The following is an 18,660-nucleotide window of genomic DNA, read 5'->3' as shown; positions in this document are numbered from 1 at the left end:
AGAACCTAGGCTAATGTCTACATTTGTAAACATACGAGGTGTCTATCTCTATATTTTAGGAAATAATTATAACTTTCATTTTGTTTGGTATAGCTAAATCCAACAACTGTTCAAGAGAATCACAAGCATTTACGTCTTAAAGTATTTGAATTCTCTTTGCAATGGATTTTTTTTCCAGAGAAAAATGGAAATAAAAACTTTCCCATGATATAACTTATTTGTTTAAAAGTCCAATACAAATATTTTGCATGGCAAAAGTCAATGTACAAAGTACTTTTAACTTGTTTCATAAGTAACTTCTCCAAATTTAGTCAGCCATCATTTCTCATGCTTATGGCAGTAAAAGCTTGGATTTTTCTCATTCATTTGTACCAAAGGTACCTAGGATAAAAATTCTAAAACTTCCAGACGTTTTGTCTGGATTAATGGATTGAAATTAAGTAAACAAAATTTTTACATTTTGTGAGAAATAAGATAAATTTTTATATAAACAATCAGAAATAAGTTTTTAATGAATTTTGTAGTAAAATTTAATATGTCAGGCCACACAGGGATATTTTCAAAACCTGTATAAGTGTTAATATTTGCTGATATAATTCTTCTTATTAAACATCCTCATTATTTATTTGCTCAGAAATATATTCACGTTGGATGCTGCAGAAAATCTCTGCCATTATTTCAAGAAATTGATGACACTTAGTAATGATTGTCGATATGCACATGAACATGGGGATGTAAGTATCACCAAGAGAGAAGAATCAGAAGCCCAGAAAAATCATTTGCCTCCTACAAACAGTGACAGCATACTGCAAAATAGAGTCCTTTACTCTTATGCAAATGAGCATAAACTGGACTCACCAGGTATTTCTGAGAAATGGATGGACTCTGGCTCTAGTCATTCCTCACTAACCAACCCCTCCTTATGTGAAGATACTAAAGGAAGAAATCAGGAAAAAATAGTAGGCCAGAAAAGAGAAGACAGCAAGGCAAGCAGTTTCCTCACCAAAATACCATTCATGGAAACAGTAATGACAAGGTCTCTATTGAAGAACTGCCAGAATACTGAACATCATGAAAAAATGTAAGATTTATAGATCATTTTTCTTTTACAGTTGTATTTTATTACTTTTTATGGATAATCTTAGTCATTGTTACCAAATAATAATTTGGTAAAGGATTTCAATCACTATTATATTTCCTGTTAATTCCCTTATGTTTTTATGATATGCACAAATTATTAATTACAGTGCAGATCAATTTGGTTGAAATTTGGCAGGTTCTGATTTAATTAACTAGTATTATTTAATTTAAAATGAGTAACTGTGAAATTATTTTTTCTGCCTTCTAATCTCTAAATAATTAAAATGAATTTTTAAGAAGAAATAAAATAATCCCATTATTCTTAAAATATTATAAAGACCTCTCACATGAGGGTCTTATGACATGCTTCCAGGGAACGTCAGAAAATCCTTCCTGCACATGCCTTTTCTCAAATTCCTTGAGCTTAAAATATTCAGCATGCCAGGGTACATTGGTATATTTTGGGATAGTATTAGCCAGGGTACCGTAGACATTGCCTATTTGAATCTCGTTAGCTCTAAATACTCCAGACATTTCCTACTGAAATTTCAGATAAACAACATTTAGAACTTTTTAATTCATGATAAATAAAATAGCCAAATGATAATAATAAGGAAGGATGAGGAACTGAAAATATAGACAAACCAAAGACCTAAAGAATAAAAGGAAAAGAAAATGTATACCCACTTGCTGAACCTTGCCATTCAGTGTTTCAGGAAGATTCACTGTCAGTTGTGTAGGCGTTTCCTAAGCATAATTTACATGTGTTCCTATGCTAAGGGTATTTTTATCATCATTATTTTTACTAGATAAAAGATGATGATGATGATAGTAGTAATACGAGCTGTTTTTCCCAATATGGAGAGCACCTTATATTTAGGAAGCCCTAAAGTCAGCTTCTTTACCTGCTCTCCCGGCTTTCTGCGTGGTGGAAAACATCCTGTTGTTAGTGTCACTGAGGAAAATATCCCTCATGTACCTTTTTATTTTCTTCCGCGGGAAATTTTGCTGTTAGTGAGCTGAGGAATTCAAGCACTAAATGACTGGTCAGCTTTACAAGAAATTCACAGTTACAGTCAGTGAAACTTGTATGTATCTGTAGAGAAATATAAGATGCTGTCTCAGGTTAAATGTGTTTTCTTACAGACCTTTCATTCTTTACCAGCTATGCATTGCAAATATGTTTTCAGATCTTTTTCTTTATCACGCAAATGCATATTATAGTGTCTTAAATTCCTTAACTCTTTTTTTATTTTTTAAAAAAATTTTTTATTTTATATTGGAGCATAGTTGATTTAAAATGTTGTGTTAGTTTCAGGTGTACAGCAAAGTGATTCAGTTATACATATATCTATTCTTTTTCAAATTCTTTAACTCAGTTTTGTTCAAAAGATGAAGGAATGAATTAATGGTTGAATGACCAAATGTGAATTAATTCCATATTAAAGTTTATTAAGTTCTATTTACCCTAGGAGGAGGAAATGATTTGTTGAAGCATGATTTTTTTTCCTATAAGGAGTACGAGTAGATTATCTTAAGCCAGAAAAAAAATTTATCCACTAACTTCAATTCATAGCAAAATAGATTGAAGGCTTCCACAAGCTTTAGGTAAAATGATGATGATGATGATGACAGTATTAATAACAATAGAAAATGGTTACATCTTTCCTTTCTAATTTCCCACAAATATATTTCTATGAGAAAAATATATATAAGGTGATGTCTGGCAGTTTATCACTTAATTCCATTTTGCCTTAAACTCACTAGTATGAGGAATGAAAAAATTTCTTTGGGCTTGGCAATTATAAAATTATTGAAAACTTTTTCAAGGGAGCCTGGAAAAGGTGAATATACATGAATCACTTCTCCTTGATATGCCTTTTAAAACTAAACCCAAAGATTTGAAGAACAATTAAGCCAGTGGTTAGCACTTTGACTATACCTTGTACCTTGATAATATTTCTGCAATAATCTATGTGGGAAAGGAAAACATATCCAATGATGAAGAATTAAATGATTAAGCAAGCTGAGAACCCACTTACAATCAATGTACATTATTATTCAAATTTTGGTAATGTTGCTGGGCAGTTTATGGGGATGTGGGGAAAACACAGTGTTGATTGATTCAGTGCCAGAAATTGGTAAATAGATGTAGGCTGGAAAAAATGTTAGCATTTACTACTGGGCTTATAAGAGAATGATTTAAGTATTTGTCCATGGGCAGATAGGAAAGTGAAGCTAGCAGACCTGATGGGTCCTTTCTCTTAGAGAGAAGGGGGGCTCTTCGTCCTCTCAAAACTTAGTCTCTCTGCTGTGAACAGGATCCCATCCTCTCTTGCCAACTGACTCCTATATTTTTCCCCCTTTTGCATCATCATTTTCCCCCCTTTCTACTGGTTCAGCATCCTTGCTATCATACAAAATCTCGATAATATCTTCCTCCTTAAAAGAAACAAAAATCCCTAGTACTCATATCCCCTCTCTAAGTTACTGGCCCATTTCTCTCCTTCAGATTTTAAGGTTTCCATATTATTTTTACTTCTATGACTATAGTTAAATAAAAGAATGGGTCTTATTTTTAAATAATACTTTATATAGTCTATGTTTACAAATAAATATATCTTATGAGGACCTCTTAACTACAACTGTATATTTATGCGTACTAAAAATATTTTTTTTTCTCCTCTTAATAGCATGGCAGCTATGGTAATTCAGGCATGCTGGCGTGGTTACACTGTGCGCAGACAGATTCATTTCTCTATAAAGCTACGTCCTGCTGCAATAGGACCCCTGACATCCCAGTCAAATTCCTGCATTGAAAACCAAATTATTTTAAAGAAAGAAGAAATAAAAAATACTGTGAACATCCAAGAACAGAGGGAGAAGGCTGCTATTCTTATTCAGGTTACTTTTAATCTTTGGGTGAAATAATTAATTATGAGAGATGTATTAGTTATCTTTCACTGGGTTATTCTGTATAACAGGCAATCCCTGAATCTTAGCCATTTACAAATACATGGATTTATTTCTTATTCACTTGACATGTAGGCTGCCGGTTAGCCGCAGGTTGGCTTTGCTTCTGCTGAGTATCTAGGCTTAAGGAGTAGTCTATAATTTCTAAATACTGTTCTTATGACTGAGGATCAAGCTGAACCACACAATCATATTAAAACTTCTGCTCAGATGTGGCATTTGCCACATATGCTAACACTTGATTAGTCAAAGCAGGTCTCTCTTGGCCTAATCTATAGCTATTTCTAGAAGCATGTTTAAAAATCTACTAAAATAATTGTTAAAGTCCTTCAAATATCCATTTAACATAAAAATTCAGAACCTCACCAAGATCAGATTTCAAAATGAAGTTCAATGTGATCACATTTATCCTTTTATTTATTCACTGATCAAATAATTTTTAGAACGTACTGTTTGTCAAGCACTATTTTAGGTTCAAGAAATTTAACTAGGAACAAAGCATGCAAGATCTCTTCCCTCATGGAGTTTTATGTCCTGGTGGGTTAAATACATACATAAAATAAAAGTCTGGAAATTCATGGTACTACACCTGAATTGAATGATAGTAACTAAAAAAAACTGTAGTGTTTCCCTTTATTCATTCATTTAGTAACTATTACTTGGCACAAAAATTTTACTAGCTTACATGTTGGGATGTGCAGATAAATAAGGTAAGTATGTTAGATTGCGATAAGTACTAAGGGGAAAAATAAATCAGGAGAAGCGGGACAGGGGTATCTAAGGAAAATTAATCATTTTAGACAGGATGGATGTGGAAGACCAGGAAAGGTGACATTGCAGCAGGAGATAAGCCGTTGGGTATCTCGGGGAAGAATATTCCAGGCAGAGGAATATCAGATTCAAAGGCACTGATTTAGGAGCATACCCACAGTGTTTATAGAGCAGTAAGAAACAGTGTGACTGAAGAGGGGTGAAGGGGAGAAGAGTAGGACTTATAAATCCTAAATCATTGTAAAGACTTTGGCTTTTACTCTGAATGACATGGGAAGATATTACAGGAATCTGAGCAAAGGACTCACATGACCAAGTTTCCTTTATGTTGTGATTATAATATAGGAAGGCAGTAGTAGGAGCAGCAAAATTGGGAGGCTATTGCAGTAATCCAAAGTGTAGATTTTGGTAGCATGGACCAGAGTATTGCAGAAGAAGTGGTAAGAAAATCACATTCCCAAATATATGTTGATTTATCTTGAGGGTATACGTATATACTTTGAAGGTAGACCTGATGATATTAGTACATGGGGATGTGGTCTTTGAAAGACAGAGAGGAGTCAGGGATGCCTATAAGGTATTGGCATAAGCAACTGAAAAAATAGCCTTAAAATTAAGTTTCTGGGTTTTGTTATTAAAGCCATAGTTTTTCAAGAGAATTATCTTTGCTATGGTTCTAATGAATATATTTAGTACTTCAGTTGACTTAATTTGTCTGGACTCTATTCCTAAGGGCAATGCATAGACAAAGCTGTTACTGATGCCTGAATGGGTTGGGAGTGGAGGGAGGTCAATGGATTCAAGGAAACTCTGAGGAAAAGAAAGGAACCTCAGTTACTGTCTCAAAATACTGTTCTGCTGCATGAGGAATGAAAATGTCATGCAGTCCAAACTTCCTCCTGTCATGAGTGGATGAGCAATACATTTTTCAGCATTGATGGTAAATAGATATTAAACTTTTGCTTCATTCTATTCAATAAAGAGAAGTTCATTACTTTATGAAATAGTCTAGCTCAGTGACATATATCTGTTGAATGTCCTTTTGTTAAGTTTGTCTCTGTAACAAATGTAAGCATAATTCAGCCTTTCTTTGCAACTTAGAACAAGTCTCTTCTGAGGTACATCATGGTATTATACTTAAAATCATTGAAGTCAACTCAACTTCATTTTCTCTTCTCCTGACTACAATCTAGTTTCTTAAACTATTCGTCTTAAAAATATGACTTCTAGACTGTCTAACCATCCTGGAGAGCACAGCATGATATGGTAGAAAGAGCCCAGGCTTTAGAAGGAGCAAAATGAAGATTTTATGAAGGATGTGGTGGAGACTGCTCTGTGCTCACCAAAACCCACATTCTCCTCTTCCTAGCATACTGCCAGCCTAGATATTCCAGCTTTTCTTGCACTTTTTAGTATGGCCCTTTTTTCTGAGTAAATGAAAAATATATGCACCACTTCATGTGTGGCCCATAAAACCTCCCACAAACATTCTTTCATATTCTTTTCCCTTTCTGGTTGGCTGAAGTGAAGACAGCCTTTAGGGCATCCTTGGATGCTGTCTCTTGGGATTGCAGAGTTGCAAAGCCTGGATATCTGAATCACTTTATGTTAAACTGACGCCAGTTGTCTTGTTTTCACTCTCAATGCTTGTTATGTGATCGTGAAATAAATTAGTTTTGAATTATTGTACATTTCTGGATATATTTTTATAGCGCTTACCTTACCCTAACTAATATTAAGGATATAAGATACAGCTTGAGAAATAGGGCTCAATGTAAATATGTAAGAGAATGGAATTCCAGGTAAAAAAGATAGTAGGAATAAAAGAACATAGGATTTCGTATTACTGGAATAATAAGTTATAGTACAGCTAGACTGTAAGGACTAGAATATTAAGAGAATATAAGAGAAACATGGGCAGAGATGTGTGAACAATTTTAGCAAGAAACAAGTGTATGGTATGAGTATGTTCTGGGATTGGGAGTTGATGGTAGTTAGAGAAGAAAAAGATGTCGGATATGTCTAATATAGGTAGGACTCTGACCAGGGAATTGATTTGAATGTGTGAGAAAGAGGAATTAATCATAGATGGATGGCTGGGAGAAAAATTGAAACCTTGACATGAATAAATAACTTAGAAGAAGAATCTGAACATTACTTATTACACATTTATATTACCTTTATTTCCCATAAACTGAACAGAGGTGGCTGGGACTTTAATTCCTGACCCTACACAGATTCATGAGGGAGGTATCTATACATGTCACACCAGAAAAATATATACTGTGTATTACAGTTTAGAGCTTTGCAGAAGTCGTATCCCTGATAAGTTAGGCTGGATCCATTGTGAGCCATGATGAGTCAGTCCTTCTGCTCTTGTCGTTGAAGGTCTGTATTAAAGAATTCCCTTTATACTCTCTTTTCCCTAGGTCTGCGCCTAATCTTGATATCTTATAATTACACTGGTGTAAGAAAAAGGGGGGTGGGGTGGAGGAGGGATAACTGATGTTTAGAACCTTGTTAGGACAGGGTTGGGGAAGAAAGGATATGAAGGGTACCTCCCTAGCAGGAATAAGTCACAGGCCCATTTGCCATGTAGAGAGAAAGCATTTTGAAAGGTAGCAAGGAACCAAGGGAGCATAAATACTGGATAAAGGAATCAAAAAAGAAAGGAGTTTAAAAAAAAAATTCCAAAATGAAGGGTGCTATTGACTGAATGTTTATGTTCTCCACAACATTCATAAGTTGAAACTTAATCCCCAATGTGATGATATTTGGAGGTGGGGCCTTTTGGAGGTGAATATGTCATGATGGTGGAGCCCCCATGAATGGGATTAGTGCCCTTATAGAAGAGACCCCTGAGAGCTCTCTAGTTCCTTCTACCATGTGAGTACACAGTGAGAAGACAGCCATCTATGAACCAGGAACCTTGCTCTCACCAGAAAATAAATCTGTCAATGACTTGGTCTTAGACTCCTTAGCCTCCTCCAGAACTGGGGGAAATAAACGTTTGTTGTTTAAGCCACCAAGTCTATGGTATTTTTGTTATTGCAGCCCAAACAAACCAAGACAAAAGGGGGAAAAGAAAAATAGTTTGTTTTCCTCTAAGGTAGCTAACTTGCATATGCTACTCACCCACAGTACATGACATACCCAGGTCTATAATAACAACCCAGCTACATGAGACTAATAAAGCGGGCAAAGAGCTTTATTATGGTACTCTTTGATGGTACTCTCCATAATGGGTAAGTTAAAAAGAGGAAGGCCACTTTCTCAGGCAATACTTTTAATAATGTTCCTCATCACACAAAGATGTCCTCTCTTCTGTTTCTACCATTTAATACTGCTCAAGTTCTTGATTCATATTGACATCCTTTCTCCTCAGAAAGAGTTTTGAACTCTCTTGGGAAGTTATTTATTCATAGCAAGTTACAAAATAATGGAATACTATTTCTATACTGAAAATCATTTTTAGAGACAAAACTGGTTAAAATTTAGTTATAGTTTTTGAACTTTATGTGATATTTAATATCACACTTTTCTTATTTGATAAACTAAGAAGTAAATAGAATTGTTAAAAACAAAGGGACAAGGAAATTGGGAAAATAATATTTAATGTGTGTCTAGTATGTGACAATCATGTGTTCATCACTGTATATAAATGTATATACATTTATCCTACTCCCTTCCCTGCCTTTGAGTCTATGCCAAAGGCAAGTGATGGTGGCTGACTCCCTTGCTATAGTCTGTTTTTTTCTCATTTGTGCAGCCCTTGATTGTTTCCACTATGTATGTGCATGTGTGCACCACACACGTACACACACACACACACACACACACACACACACACACATGCCCAATTAGAAGTGGGGCATCTTATATGATTGGTTTGGGAAGCATATTTGCCTATCTCTGGTTGGTCCAATTGGTCCTGAGTTAGAAGTAGGGACAAAAAATAGAGAAGCTAGCAGTCATTGACCAAGTCTTAACCATTCTTGGCTAATTGTTGCAGAGGTTGTGGTTTGGCTTCCTAGGCTGATTGACAGATTGCCTGTGACTTCTATTGTCATATATGTCCTGACCATTATATGTTTGTATATTTCTCTTCTCAATACATATATTTTTCAGAATAACAATACCAGTATTATTGCTTGCAGTATGGTTACTAAAACATATTTAAGATAACTTTTGTAGTTAAATTTATCTTTTGATTGTATTTCACTAGGAATGTAGTCAAATAAATCTATTTTAAAGTCACTTTAAATACCTTCTGTGTGGTTATGCCTGTAGCACAAAATATATTTTTACATTTTTGGGGGGAGTTTCTTTTACTTCATATTTATTTGTTTTACAATTTTATTAAGCATGTGCAGAGTTCCAAAATCAAATCTAAGCAAGGTGTATATTCAGAGACATCTGGCTTCTACTGTTTTCTATCTCTATAGGTAATAATTTTTAAAATTAATTTTATGCTTTCACTTTGTAAATATTAGCAACCACATATATTTAAATATATAATTTTATATAATGTATATTGTTTATTATATATTTTATATGGATTTTCATAGATAAATGGAGGCATGCAATACACATTTCTACCTGTGTTTTACACTTACTATATATCCTGGAGCTTACTCCCTAGCAGTGTATACAGATACTAATTTTTTCAAAACTCCAGTGTTCTTGGAATTATAGTTAGGAAAGCTCCAAGATTCCTCCAAGATTATTGAGGAATCTGAATGTTTTTAATTCTATTATTATGTGCTTGGTTTATTTAAAGATGAAATTAGTTAATTGTTATGGACCAGGATACTAAGTCTCTAATATGGCCATTTATATATGTTGAAGTTTTCCTAAATGAGTGTTAGTTTATTTTATACGTAATCATTTGAAAATTAGCAAAATTGGTTTTCCTCTGTATCTCTTTCTACTTAATTTAGAATGGGTCCCGGAGGAACTGTCAGATAATTGATTGGTTGACCTACATGTGCAGTTGAGGGAGTTTTAAAGATTCTTTTCTGCTTACCACAAGGAAAATCTCCTGAGATTCAGAGCTTTAGACACAAGCAGTCATTTAATTTATCTTCCAGTTTTAAATGTCACATAAAGTTCAAAAAACAGATTATTGAGCCATTAAACTAAGGTCTAAGATGTTTTATCTTCCTAATGGGATAACACAGAGAATCTGGTTTGGAGTTTGATCTATAACCTTGTATAACATGCTTTAAATTTTTGTTTAGGCAGTTTGGAAGGGCTTTCTTTTGCGAAAGAAACTGACAACAGCTCTAGAGGCTATTAAGAATGAAGAATCTGAAGAAGAATACGAAGAAATAGATTTAGAAGATTTTACATTTGATGAAGTAAGTGCCGACTACAACATATAGATATTGATCTTAAAATATTTTAGATACTATTTTGGAGCTAAACCTTTTTCTGAGGTTTTCATCCTTTTAACACTGTGTTATAGATTTTTTTTCAAGTTGCACTTGAAAAAGTATGCTTCTAATTTTTTAACATCTTCATTTATGATACAAGATTGTACAGTGTGTAAATGTGGTCATGGAATATTTACAAGAATTCTTGTGTATTCTTCAACCAGATTTACACAATGTTTTATCAATTATTCTTCATTAAATATAACTCTCAGTTTATTTATGCCCTGTTCAACAAATTTTAGTAGCTCTTTGTGGCCTAGCAAAATGAGGACAGCCTCCTTAAATTGTTATTCAAGTATTCAACAATAAGACAGCAAACTCTACAGACATATTTACCACTTCCCACCTGTGGCATCCACATGCTCTAACCACATTGAGCACCTTCTTACTGTACCTTTTACGTCCTTAGTCTTGCTTATTCTGTTTCCTCTTCTCTAGACAGTTAAACCCACATAACTACCACTAAGATTAAGGTAGAGGACATATGACTATCCCCAGAAGACTTCTCGTGCCTTCATAGTATTCATACCTCCATCATCATAGATTAGTTTTGCCTATTTCTGAACTTCCAAATAAGTGGAATCATCCAGTATGTACTCTTTTTTCATGTAATATTATGTCTGTGAGATATACCTTTGTGGTTAATGTAGCTGTATATATACCATTCTTTTCAATATACTACTTTTAATCTATGATTTGAATATACCAATTTTTAAAAGTCTGTTCTACTTTTGGTGGATTATTTGTCACTGAGTTATTTCTAGTGTTGCCTATTATGACTAAAGATGCTATGAACATTCTTTTTTTTTAAAATAAATTTATTTATTTATTTATTTTTGGCTGCATTGGGTCTTCGTTGCTGTGCGCGGGTTTTCTCTAGTTGCGTCAAGTGGGGGCTACTCTTTGCTGTGGTGCGCGGGCTTCTCGCTGCGGTGGCTTCTCGTCGCAGAGCACAGGCTCTAGGTGTGCGGGCTTCAGTAGTTGCAGCACGTGGCCTCAGGTAGTTGTGGCTCACAGGCTCTAGAGTGCAGCCTCAGTCATTGTGGTGCAAGGGCATAGTTGCTCTGAGGCATGTCGGATTTTCCCAGACCAGGGATCAAACCCGTGTCCCCTGCATTGGCAGGTGGATTCTTAACCACTGTGCCACCAGGGAAGGCCAGCTATGAACATTCTTGTACATGCTTTTTGATGTGCATGTTCACATTTCTTTTGGGAACTGAATTTCTCAGTCATAACATTAACCTATATTTAGTAGCTAGCGCCTGACAGTATTCCAAAGTGATTGTATCAATTTACAGTCCTATCAGCAGGATATGAGAGTTTCAGAGGAGATTTATCCTCACCAACACTTTGTATTTTCATGTCTTTTTTTCCCCCCAATCCAGCAGGTTTGTAGTGGTATCTAGTTGTTTTAATTCCCATTTCTCTCATAACTAATAATGTTGAATACGTTTTCATATGCTTAGTGGCCATTTGGATATCTACTTTTATGATATGATCAAGTGTTTGTGCTTCCTTTTAAACTTTAATTTTATTTATTTTTTTATGCAGCAGGTTCTTATTAGTCATCAATTTTATACACATCAGTGTATACATGTCAATTCCAACCGCCCAATTCATCACACCACCACCCCCGTCCCCCTCTCCCACCACTTTCCCCCCTTGGTGTCCATACGTTTGTTCTCTGCATCTCTGTCTCAAATTCTGCCCTGCAAACTGGTTCATCTGTACCATTTTTCTAGGTTCCACATATATGCGTTAATATACGATACTTGTTTTTCTCTTTCTGACTTACTTCATTCTGTATGACAATCTCTAGATTCATCCACATCTCTACAAATGACTCAATTTCATTCCTTTTAATGGCTGAGTAACACTCCATCATATATATGTACCACGTCTTCTTTATCCATTCATCTGTCGATGGGCATTTAGGTTGTTTCCATGTCCTGGCTATTGTAAGTAGTGCTGCAATGAACATAGGAGTGCATGTGTCTTTTTGAATTACAGTTTTCTCTGGGTATATACCCAGTAGTGGGATTGTTGGGTCATATGGTAATTCTCTGTTTAGTCTTTTAAGGAACCTCCATACTGTTCTCCGTAGCGGCTGTATCCGTTTACATTCCCACCAACAGTGCAAGACGGTTCCCTTTTCTTCACACCCTCTCCAGCATTTCTTCTTTGTAGATTTTTTGATGATCCCCATTCGAACTGGTGTGAGGTGATTCCTCACTGTAGTTTTGATTTGCATTTCTCTAATAATTAGTGATGTTGAGCAGCTTTTCATGTGCTTCTTGGCCATCTGTATGTCTTCTTTGGAGAAATGTCTACTTAGGTCTTCTGCCCATTTTTGGATTGGGTTGTTTGTTTCTTTAATATTCAGCTGTATGAGCTGTTTATATATTTTAGAGATTAATCCTTTGTCCGTTGATTCATTTGCAAATATTTTCTCCCATTCTGAGGGCTGTCTTTTCGTCTTGTTTATGGTTTCCTTTGCTGTGCAAAAGCTTTTAAGTTTCATTAGGTCCCATTTGTTTATTTTTGTTTTTATTTCCATTAATCTAGGAGGTGGATCAAAAAAGATCTTGCTGTGATTTATGTCAAAGAGTGTTCTTCCTAAGTTTTCCTCTAAGAATTTTATAGTGTCTGGTCTTACACTTAGATCTCTAATCAATGTTGAGTTTATTTTTGTGTATGGTGTTAGGGAGTGTTCTAATTCCATTCTTTTACATGTAGCTGTCCAGTTCTCCCAGCACCACTTATTGAAGAGACTGTCTTTTCTCCATTGTATATCCTTGCCTCCTTTGTCATAGATTAGTTGACCATAGGTGCATGGGTTTATCTCTGGGCTTTCTTGTTCCAATGATCTATGTTTCTGTTTTTGTGCCAGTACCATATTGTCTTGATTACTGTAGCTTTGTAGTATAGTCTGAAGTCAGGGAGTCTGATTCCTCCCACTCCATTTTTTTTCCCTGAAGACTGCTTTGGCTATTCGGGGTCTTTTGTGTCTCCAAACAAATTTTAAGATTTTTTTGTTCTACTTCTGTAAAAAATGCCATTGGTAATTTGATAAGCATTGCATTGAATCTGTAGATTGCTTTGGGTAGTATAGTTAATTTCACAATATTGATTCTTCCAATCCAAGAACATGGTATATCTCTCCATCTGTTGGTATCATCTTTAATTTCTTTCATCAGTGTTTTATAGTTTTCTGCATACAGGTCTTTTGTCTCCCTAGGTAGGTTTATTCCTAGATATTTCATTCTTTTTGTTGCAGTGGTAAATGGGAGTGTTTCCTTAATTTCTCCTTCAGATTTTTCATCATTACTGTATAGGAATGCAAGAGATTTATATGCATTCGTTTTGTATCCTGCAACCAAATTCATTGTTTAGCTCTAGTAGTTTTCTGGTGGCATCTTTAGGATTCTCTATGTATAGTATCATGTCGTCTGCAAAGAGTGACAGTTTTACTTCTTCTTTTCCAGTTTGCATTCCTTTTATTTCTTTATCTTCTCTGATTGCCATGGCTAGGACCTCCAAACCTATGTTGAATAATAGTGGTGAGAGTGCATATCCTTGTCTTGTTCCTGATCTTAGAGGAAATGCTTTCACTTTTTCACCATTGAGAATGATGTTTGCTGTTGGTTTGTCATGTATGGCCTTTATTATGTTGAGGTAAGTTCCCTCTATGCCCACTTTCTGGAGAGTTTTTATCATAAATGGGTGTTGAATTTTGTCAAAAGCTTTTTCTGCATCTATTGAGATGATCGTATGGTTTTTATTCTTCAATTTGTTAATATGGTGTATCACGTTGATTGATTTGGTATATATTGAAGAATCCTTGCATCCCTGGGATAAATCCCACTTGATCATGGTGTATGATCCTTTTAATGTGTTGTTGAATTCTGTTTGCTAGTATTTTGTTGAGGATTTTTGCATCTATATTCATCAGTGATATTGGTATGTAATTTTCTTTTTTTGTAGTTTCTTGTCTGGTTTTGGTATCAGGGTGATGGTGGCCTCATAGAATGAGTTTGGGAGTGTTCCTTCCTCTGCAGTTTTTTGGAAGAGTTTGAGAAGGATGGGTGTTAGCTCTTCTCTAAATGTTTGATAGAATGTACCTGTGAAGCCATCTGGTCTTGGATTTTTGTTTGTTGGAAGATTTTTCATCACAGTTTCAATTTCATTATTTGTGATTGGTCTGTTCATATTTTCTATTTCTTCCTGGTTCAGTCTTGGAAAGTTATACCTTTCTAAGCATTTGTCCATTTCTTCCAGGTTGTCCATTTTATTAGCTTAGAGTTGCTTGTAGTAGTCTCATAGGATGCTTTGTATTTCTGTGGTGTCTGTTGTAACTTCTCCTTTTTCATTTCTAATTTTGATTTGAGTCCTCTCACTCTTTTTCTTCATGAGTCTGGCTAATGGTTTATCAATTATTGTTTATCTTCTCAAAGAACCAGCTTTTTGTTTTATTGATCTTTGCTATTGTTTTCTTTGTTTCTATTTCATTTATTTCTGCTCTGATCTTTATGATTTCTTTCCTTCTGCTAACTTTGGGTTTTGTTTTTTCTTCTTTCACTAATTCCATTAGGTGTAAGGTTAGATTGTTTATTTGAAGTTTTTCTTGTTTATTGAGATAGGCTTGTATAGCTCTAAACTTCCCTCTTAGGACTGCTTTTGCTGCATCTCATAGGTTTTGGATCGTCATGTTTTCATTTTCATTTGTCTCTACATATGTTTTGATTTCCTCTTTGATTTCTTCAGTGATCTCTTGATTATTTAGTAACGTATTGTTTAGCCTCCTTGTGTTTGTGTTTTTTACGTTTTTTCCCCTGTAATTGAGTTCTAATCTCATAGTGTTGTGGTCGGAAAAGATGCTTGATATGATTTCGATTTTCTTAAATTTACTGAGGCTTGATATGTGACCCAAGATATGATCTATCCTGGAGAATGTTCCATGCGCACTTGAGAAGAAAGTGTAATCTGCTGTTTTTGGATGGAATGTTCTATAAATATCAATTAAATCTATCCGGTCTATTGTGTCATTTAAAGCTTCTGTTTCCTTATTTATTTTCATTTTGGATGATCTGTCCATTGGGGTAAGTGAGGTGTTAAAGTCCCCCACTATTATTGTGTTACTGTCGATTTCCTCTTTTATAGCTGTTAGCAGTTGTCTTATGTATTGAGGTGCTCCTTTGTTGGATGCATATATATTTATAATTGTTATATCTTCATCTTGGATTGGTCCCTTGATCATTATGTAGTGTCCTTCCTTGTCTCCTGTAACATTCTTTATCTTAAAGTCTATTTTCTCTGATATGAGTATTGCTACTCCAGCTTTCTTTTGATTTCCATTTGCATGGAATATCTTTTTCCATCCCCTCACTGTCAGTCTGTATGTGTCCCTAGGTCTGAAGTGGGTCTCTGGTAGACAGCATATATATGGGTCTTGTTTTTGTATCCATTCAGCAAGTGTGTGTCTTTTGGTTGGAGCATTTAATCCATTCACGTTTAAGGTAATTATCGATATGTATGTTCCTATGACCATTTTCTTAATTGTTATGGGGTTTTTTTGTAGGTCCTTTTCTTCTCCTGTTTTTCCCACTTAGATAACTTCCTTTAGCATTTGTTGTAGAGCGGGTTTGGTGGTGCTGAATTCTCTTAGCTTTTGCTTGTCTCTAAAGCTTTTAATTTCTCCATTGAATCTGAATGAGATCCTTGCTGGGTAGAGTAATCTTGTTTGTAGGTTCCTCCCTTTCATCACTTTAAGTATATCATGCCACTCCCTTCTGGCTTGTAGAGTTTCTGCTGAGAAATCAGCTGTTAACCTTATGGGAGTTCCCTTGTATGTTATTTTTCATTTTTCCTTTGCTGCTTTCAATAATTTTTCTTTGGCTTTAATTTTTGCCAATTTGATTACTGTGTGTCTCGTGTTTCTCCTTGGTTTTATTCTGTATGGAACTCGCTGCGCTTCCTGGACTTGGGTGGCTCTTTCTATCCCATGTTCGGGGGGTTTTCGACTGTAATCTCTTCAAATATTTTCTCTGGTCCTTTCTCTCTCTCTTCTCCTTCTGGGACCCCTATAATGTGAATGTAGTTGTGTTTACTGTTGTCCCAGAGGTCTCTTAGGCTGTCTGCATTTCTTTTCATTCTTTTTTCTTTATTCTGTTCCGCAGCAGTGAATTTCACCATTCTGTCTTCCAGGTCACTTTTCCGTTCTTCTACCTCAGTTATTCTGCTATTGATTCCTTCCAGTGTAGTTTTCATTTCATTTATTGTATTGTTCATCTCTGTTTGTTTGTTCTTTAATTCTTCTAGGTCTTTGTTAAACATTTCTTACATTTTCTTGATCCTTGCCTCCATTCTTTTTCCGAGGTTCTGGATCATCTTCACTATCATTATTTTGAATTCTTTTTCTGGAAGGTTGCCTATCTCCACTTCATTATGTTGTTTATCTGGGGTTTTATTTTGTTCCTTAATCTAGTGCATAGCCCTCTGCCTTTTCATCTTGTCTATCTTTCTGTGAATGTGGTCTTTGTTCCACAGGTTTCAGGATTGTAGTTCTTCTTGCTTATGCTGTCTGCCCTCTGGTGGATGAGGCCATCTAAGAGGTTTTTGTAAGTTTCCTGATGAGAGGGACTGGTCGTTTGTGCATTTTTATGTAGGGTTGTACATCTCTTTTCTTATTGGCTTGTAGGAGTGCTCTATATAATCTAAATACCTCTCTGTTTTCCCATGCAAATATATTCCCTAAATTCTGGGGTTTCCCTTTTTTTCTCTGTTTATGGTTTAGTTTGATGGACAGAATGTTTCTGTTTTAAATTAAAAACAAAAGTTTTTAGTTGTGACATATAAGATATCTTTGCTTACTCAGGTCATTAACATATTCTAGAAACTTTATTATCTTAACTTTCAGCATTTAAGTCTGTGGTGCATCTGGAGTTAAATTTTCCCTGCAGTGTGAATAAGGGGTCAATTTCCCTCCAAACATACACATTTGGTTATTTTGTTGACCCACAACCATTTGTTTTTTAGACCATACTTTTCACAATGGATTACAGTGGAGGCCTTTATTTAAATTCAGGAAACTCTGTGCGTGGGTTCTCTTAATTTTGGTCATCATTCCGTTGTTTATTCTTATATCACTACTTCAATTTCTGTATAATTTATAATAAATTGTATTATCTAGTCTAATAAGAGCTCCAACTTTGTTCTTCAAGAAAGAACTGCTATTGCTACTGTTGATCCATTTCATTAATGTATGAATTTTAGAACCATCCTGTCAATTTGCACAATGAATGTTAGTATTTTCTCTAAGATTGCAAGAAATCTGTAAATCAATTTGGGAGAACTGATATTTTTAGAATATTACATTTTTAAATTCATGAACATAGAATATCTCATTTATTTAAGCCACTTAAGATGTCTGCCCATAAGAGCAGAGATTTTTTTCTTGTGCCTCTTATTTATTTTTCTTGCTTTATTGTCCTGACTACTACCTTCAGTAAAATGTTAAATAACGGTGATTTTAGCAGGCATCTTTTGCTAGCTCCTGGTCTCAGGCTGAAAGCTTTCTATGATGAAGTCAGATGTTTAATACATGTTTCTTGTAGAAACTCTATATTTGATTGAGTTACCCTCCTTAGTATCTTCTTACCTTTCTAAAAGTTTAATATGATGATGATGTTGATGATTCTATATATGATTTGGATTTTATCAGATACTTTTTATACCTATAACATTGATTTTTAAAAATTAAACCTTGTATTCCTAGAATAAACCAACTTAACTATAATACATTTATCTTTTTATATATCTCTGAATTTGATCTGCTAATATTTTGGTTAGGATTTTTGCATTTATATTCTAGAAGAAGCTGTGCCCATAAATTTTCTTTCTTGTAAAACTCTTCAGATTTTGTTATCAAGGTTGTGTTGACCTTATATTTGATTAGGAAGTGTTTCCTATGTTTGATGTAAGATTGAAAGAGTTTGATGTAAGATTGATGTTATTTGTTTCTTAAAAATTTGTCTTAGCACATAATCTATTTGGGATAATATTCCATGTGCACTTGAAAGGAATGTGCATTTTGCAGGTGTTATGGCTACTAAAATCTCAGTTGCTTCAAGCTTGTTAATTGTGTTTAAAAGAATCCTTATTTTTAGTGATTTGGGGAGGTTTCTATCAGTTATTGACAGAAGAATGCTAAAATCTCTTCTTAAGATTGTGGGTTTCTCTAAATCAGTTTTTAGTTCTGTCAAATTTGGCCTCATACTTTGAGGATATGTTATTAGGGTATACATGTTTAGAATAGTTAAGTCATTGTATTACTGACACTTTTATAATGATAACATTTCACTCTTTAACTCTAATTTCCCTCTTTAACTAATTGCCTTATTGG

At 34.8% G+C, this 18,660-nt stretch overlaps 1 protein-coding gene across 1 annotated transcript in view; it reads left to right on the top strand.

The window, feature by feature from the left end:
- The window catches only part of LRRIQ1 (leucine rich repeats and IQ motif containing 1), a 178,283-nt gene that overhangs the window by 85,276 nt on the left and 74,347 nt on the right, over nucleotides 1-18,660 (top strand). The window contains 3 exon segments of the mRNA XM_032644164.1: nucleotides 635-1,081; nucleotides 3,774-3,984; nucleotides 10,065-10,184. Of these exon segments, the coding sequence (XP_032500055.1) occupies nucleotides 635-1,081; nucleotides 3,774-3,984; nucleotides 10,065-10,184 (778 nt within the window).

Source organism: Phocoena sinus, chromosome 10, assembly GCF_008692025.1.
Source record: "Phocoena sinus isolate mPhoSin1 chromosome 10, mPhoSin1.pri, whole genome shotgun sequence".
Classification (NCBI taxonomy): domain Eukaryota; kingdom Metazoa; phylum Chordata; class Mammalia; order Artiodactyla; family Phocoenidae; genus Phocoena; species Phocoena sinus.
This window is presented reverse-complemented; position numbering and strand designations above follow the sequence as displayed.